Here is a 5208-nt window from a genome sequence, read left to right as displayed (position 1 = left end):
GTATGTTTTAAAATTGTTCTAATTGTAAGGATTTGTCAAGTGATGGCATAAAAGGTTTGTTACAGAGATCCACTATGACTTATTCCTACAGTTTCAAAATTAGTGGCAGAATGAGTTGATTACAGTTAAAGACAAAGTTTGAACAGCCTCTGTAATTTACTCATTCCTAGACTCAGAACAAACATCTGTATAAAGGTTAACCTTTTGAGTGCACTACTTGGACAACTGAACTGGCCCAGCTTGTGATCCAGTGGAACTTTGTGCCTGTAGAACTTCTGGTTTGTAGTTTAGACTGTTTTCTTTGCAAGATTTTTGCAGTAAGGGAAAAAAAAAAAATTCCAATCAGATTGCTTCTACCTTGCAGGGGTGTTGTTTGTGCTCAATTTTAAAAGTGTGCTTTTGAAGTTATGTGTTTTAGCCATTTTTCTAAGTCTCAGTATCCAGTGACTACACAAAACTTGAGCACAGCCAGTCATTAAGTAAAGCAAGTTTTTGGAAATGGACTACAAATTTCTACATGTAACACGTTATGAAATTCTACATTTCTCAAGAGAAACATGCAAGTTTCAAGTCCATGTGAATGCACCGCTTCCCTCTGCCGATTAGCTTTATGGAAATTTGCATTTAATTTTTAGCAGGTCTTGCACCTGGCCACAATAGCAAAAGTATGAAAGATTCAATGGCCATTTGCATCATTACAGAAAATGGTCCAGAGTAACAAAACCACGATCAGAAAACTTGTCAGTTTGACAGTTTCTCTATTGAAATGCATTTCAGTTTTAAGCTGCAGCTGTACCCTGGTTTTCCTGAACCACGTTAGTTCACAGTACATTTACTGTAGCCGATACAATTCACACCCATGTTTAAGTAGTCTAGTCGTAGCAGGTCATGCTTGGGGGCATTTACAGAATCAGAACCACCATCCATATTGTACACAAGTTTATTTATGATTAGCAAAAAGTTTTCATTTAAAATTCAAAGGTTTTCTGGACATCAGGAGCCTTAAACTCAAATTCAGTCTGGGTTGTATCAACCTGGACTTCCTCAATGTCACCCTAAAACACAAAAATATATTTTTTAATCATTAAAGACTAGCAGAATTTCCCAGTTTAATGTGCAGAGACTTACATCATTGAAGTACTTCTCAATGAGGTCATGTGCAGTTTGGTACACCATCTCATTTTCATGGTTCTGCAGCATCTCGATCTGTTCCAGTCCTCCCAGCTCTTCAATTAACAGACTAAGCTTTTCGGTTTCTCCAAGTTTCTCTGCAGCCTGAAGTTACAGTACAATTAGAAAGATAAGATTTGTTTCCGGTAAAAGAAATTTTAAACCAGTTTAAAAAAAATATATAAATAAAAGTTACTTCTGTAATGTAGGCGTTTCTACTTACGATGAACATGTTGTTGACTGCTTCCAGTATAATCAGGATGACTTTGGCATCCTTGACCTGCAGCAGGTTGATTATTGCTTCCAGAGCTCCACTTTGCACCAGACTCACCACCTGCTCTACAGTGCCCCCATTGGTGAAGTTTGTCACTGCCCAAACTGCTTCCTTCTGAGTCTTGAAGTCTCCCTTCAGTTCAATTTTAGAGAAATTACAGAAGCAGTCACTCATTTGTAAGCGATACTGTTTAGTAAAAGGGTTGGGATAAACAATGCCTTTGAAACGCTAGTCGACTTAAACAATGGTTCAATTCTACACAGCTTTATTATGGAGTTCTGCTTAAAAATATGAGGTACTGTTCACGACCTACCATTGTTTACCAAGTATCAGTAATTTGCCAGCATTGCTACACAAAAACAAATCTTTGAGATCTGGAAGTATAAAACTAAAGTTTTTTCCAGTTGCTATTTTAAGTGTAAAAAATCTGAAAATTAATATTTATGACCATTACAGCAATAGTTGTGTTGACTTGCATTTCTGAGCACTTCTACGAGAGGCAGAAGCAATCCGCAAGTGATGAGCTGCTGGATTTGCTGGCAAGGTCCTGCAGCGATGTTTGACAGAGCCCACGCTGCCTCTTTCTGCACTGTAGGTTTTGGGTTCCTCAACAACTTTGGTAGAACATTGAGAACGCCAGCATCAATTGCCATCTGGGTATGCAGGTCAGAGCCACTCACTATGTTCCCGATGGAGCGCAGAGCTGGAGTCTACAAGTCAATCGAGTACCACAGATTGCAGTCGAGCACATTTCCAAAGTTAAGAGTCTGGGGTTAAAGCAGAATTATGTCTTGCAAGTACAAACATTTGTATAAAAAAAAGTTTCGGTTTACCACAATAAAGAGCTCCTTGTTGTTCATGAGTTCCACCAACCGTGGGACAATGCCAGTCTTCACAACTAGATCAATGCGATCATTACTGCCATCTGTGAGGTAAGAGATTGCCCAGCATGCATCAGACAAGATGTTCTTGTCACTGAGATGAAGCAACCGGACCAGAGGAGGAAGCATCTGCAGAAAATGCAGGTTGTTAATTCCCCATGTAGAGAGACTTCACAATTCCAATCCAGACTGGGTTTTAAACACACCTGCTGAACTGCAAACGAAGGGGGACATGGCTTCTTGTTTCGGCACAAGTTGGACAAGGTCCAAGTTAGGTTCCGCAAGTAGCCAACCTGCAGATATGGAGACTTTAGACCTTTAGGGTTCTCTCACCTAGTATTACAAACCTATGTAATCAATTGTGATTCACACCACAAGTCCAAGCAGGTTAAACAACAAAAAAAGTTCCTTTAACCGTCCTGCTTAAGAGTGGCTCACTGGTGTGTCTGGGGAAATGCGAGCCAGCAAGGCAGGGATGACATTGCACCCAATGAGGATGTCACGATAAGCTGGACCATCACCTGTAAAATGTCAAAGTAAAAATAGTTGGACATGTTTTCTGAATTCCTTCAGGAGTCAATGAAGTAAAGCAGAAGATTCTGACCTGCAATGTTTCCTAAAGCCCACACAGCCTGCTCGCTGATGTGCAACATTGGTGAGGCCAGCAAGTTGATGAAAGCTGGTACAGCACCATGTTGCACCACCTGCAGAACAACATTTTTTGAAACCGTTTCATAGGCCCATCATAACCAGTGGTTAGCATCTTATTAGTCTTGTGTTGCCTCATGTGCTGGCGTAGATACCTGCTGGGTATGCCAAGAATTTCCAGAGGCGATGTTAGTGAGAGCCCACGCCGATTCGAATTGCAGAGTCGGCTCGTCATCCATAGACAAGAAGGACACAAACCGTGACAGCAGACCAGCGTCGACGATCTCCTTGAGCGGAGGATCACAGCCCTTAGAGAGCAGCTTCCTGAGGGAAGAGCAAAGTTCTTTTAACTGTATGAAGTTTGACTACTTAGTCCAACACAGCCCAGTGATGTTCAGATTGAAGCCAGGGGAAGTTTGGTGTACATGATCAATACTGCTCAAGTGTGGGATACATGTAACAGTCACGTGGCTTTAAGACCCAAAGTTTACCAGCAGAATAGCGCATCACACTGACTTCCCCAGAGTCCATCGTGGATCCATGTGTTTGCAGAGGAAAGTGACTCGTACATTATGCCAACCACATGTTGAAAATGTGATTCAGCAGACCACACCACTTTCCATTTCTTCATGGTCTAATAATCGCTAGCACCATCAATAGCAAGTCATCAGCACAGGCACTCTTTATGATCCGTAGTTATCCAATTCCAGACAAATTTAGATGCAGTGTGCGTCCAACACCTGCCAGAACCACAGTTATCTTTCAAAGCAAGTTGAAAGCTTTAGCTGCCTGTGTGATCTTTGGGTCACAATTGTTGAGATGTTTGTCTTACAGCTCTGACATGCAACAAATAAACTAGAGCAGGGGTCCTTCAAATTCAGGCCTCAAGGGTCAGTGTCCTGCAACTTTTATGAGTCTATGCTTGAGCACAAAAAAAGCAAATAATGCCAAGAGGATTTTAGAGCACTAGACCACATACTGAAGAGGCAAGTCAGATATTTGACTCCAGTGCATTGGACCAGGAACACATCTATAATCTGCAGCTCTCACAGTCTGAATTTGAAGACCCATTGAGTTCAAATCTTCACAATTACATTATTTAACCACAGACTAAAGAACCATGCATGCAATCTTAAGCACAGAACTGTTTGGACTTTATACTTGGTAGGCCATTATATGTCAAGTGCCATGCATCAAAGATGATTTGGCCATGTGCTACAAACTCAAATCATGATACTGTAAGGATGGAGAGGGAACCAGGATAACACACGCAGCCTATAGTCACAGGAATAATCGTATCATAACTGCACTTTTCAAAAATAATCTAGCCACCTCAATATATTACATCTGCCCAGTCTTTCTGCTTTAACACAACTATAAGAGACAAATGCAAAGTTTCAGCTTAAGATGTCCCTTCAACCAGCAGGTGCGGTGATCATTTTACCTGTCACCATGTTTATGTTTGGCCAATGAGTGGGAACCCAATCCACCCACCTGGCTGCCAGACATCCTCTGGTCTGGGCCTCCCGATCCTCGCTGTTGACGTCTCTGATTATATCCTCGATTCTGAAGCTCAGCTATAGAAACAACGCGGTTAGAAACCCTACTACTGGTCCAAGTTGTAGTTCAAGACTCCGTGCAGCCAGCTGACCGTGTCGTTGTGTTCAGATGAGAGGGCCTCCTCGTCGGGGAGAGAAGACAGTATAATGTTCCTCCTCTTGAGGATACTCTCGTTCTTCTGAGCTTTGCGCAGCTCCACGCACTCAGACACCCGTTTCTCTCGGAGTTTCTACAACAGGTTACAGGTTTGTTTGTTTATTCAAGTTGCCCCAAAACCCAGCACTTTGAGAAACCACTAATAACTTACTGCCAGATCTTTCCCCATGTTTTTAAACTTGGAGACTCGCTTGTTCACGACGCTCTCGGTGGACATGTCGGCGGCTGCGTCCAGCGGTGTTGGACCTCGGTCGGTCTACGAACTTCAACGTTTGGAGGCCAGAGGTTATAGCTGGCAGCACCGCCGCAGGTGAGTCCAATTAAGACTAGGTAATTATCGTCCATGCGTATCTGTAGGATATGGTGGCCCACATGTACCACAATTCAGCGAATACGTCATTAAAATCGAAGTATTAATATAAATAAAACTTAAGTTATGTGCGCTAAATAAACACATAAATCTAAAGCCATTTAAAATTTATATTAAATACAAATCACAAAAATTTAGATTTTTCAACA

General features: G+C 41.8%; 1 protein-coding gene across 1 annotated transcript; it reads right to left on the bottom strand.

Annotated features, from left to right (window-relative positions):
- Positions 1-924: 924 nt before the first annotated feature.
- Positions 925-4968, bottom strand: LOC116720585 (importin subunit alpha-5-like). The gene is made up of 12 exons (XM_032563936.1): positions 4841-4968; positions 4625-4762; positions 4468-4550; positions 3129-3297; positions 2930-3029; positions 2764-2846; positions 2532-2618; positions 2278-2454; positions 1921-2154; positions 1394-1576; positions 1129-1275; positions 925-1055 (listed from the first exon to the last, which is right to left on the bottom strand). Exons 1-12 carry the CDS (start codon positions 4904-4906, stop codon positions 969-971), a joined length of 1554 nt encoding a protein of 517 aa, XP_032419827.1. The 5' UTR covers positions 4907-4968; the 3' UTR covers positions 925-968.
- Between the last annotated feature and the right edge of the window lie 240 nt (positions 4969-5208).

Source organism: Xiphophorus hellerii, chromosome 5, assembly GCF_003331165.1.
Source record: "Xiphophorus hellerii strain 12219 chromosome 5, Xiphophorus_hellerii-4.1, whole genome shotgun sequence".
Taxonomy (NCBI): domain Eukaryota; kingdom Metazoa; phylum Chordata; class Actinopteri; order Cyprinodontiformes; family Poeciliidae; genus Xiphophorus; species Xiphophorus hellerii.
Note: the sequence above shows the minus strand (reverse complement) of the source record. Positions and strands in the feature narration are given on the sequence as shown.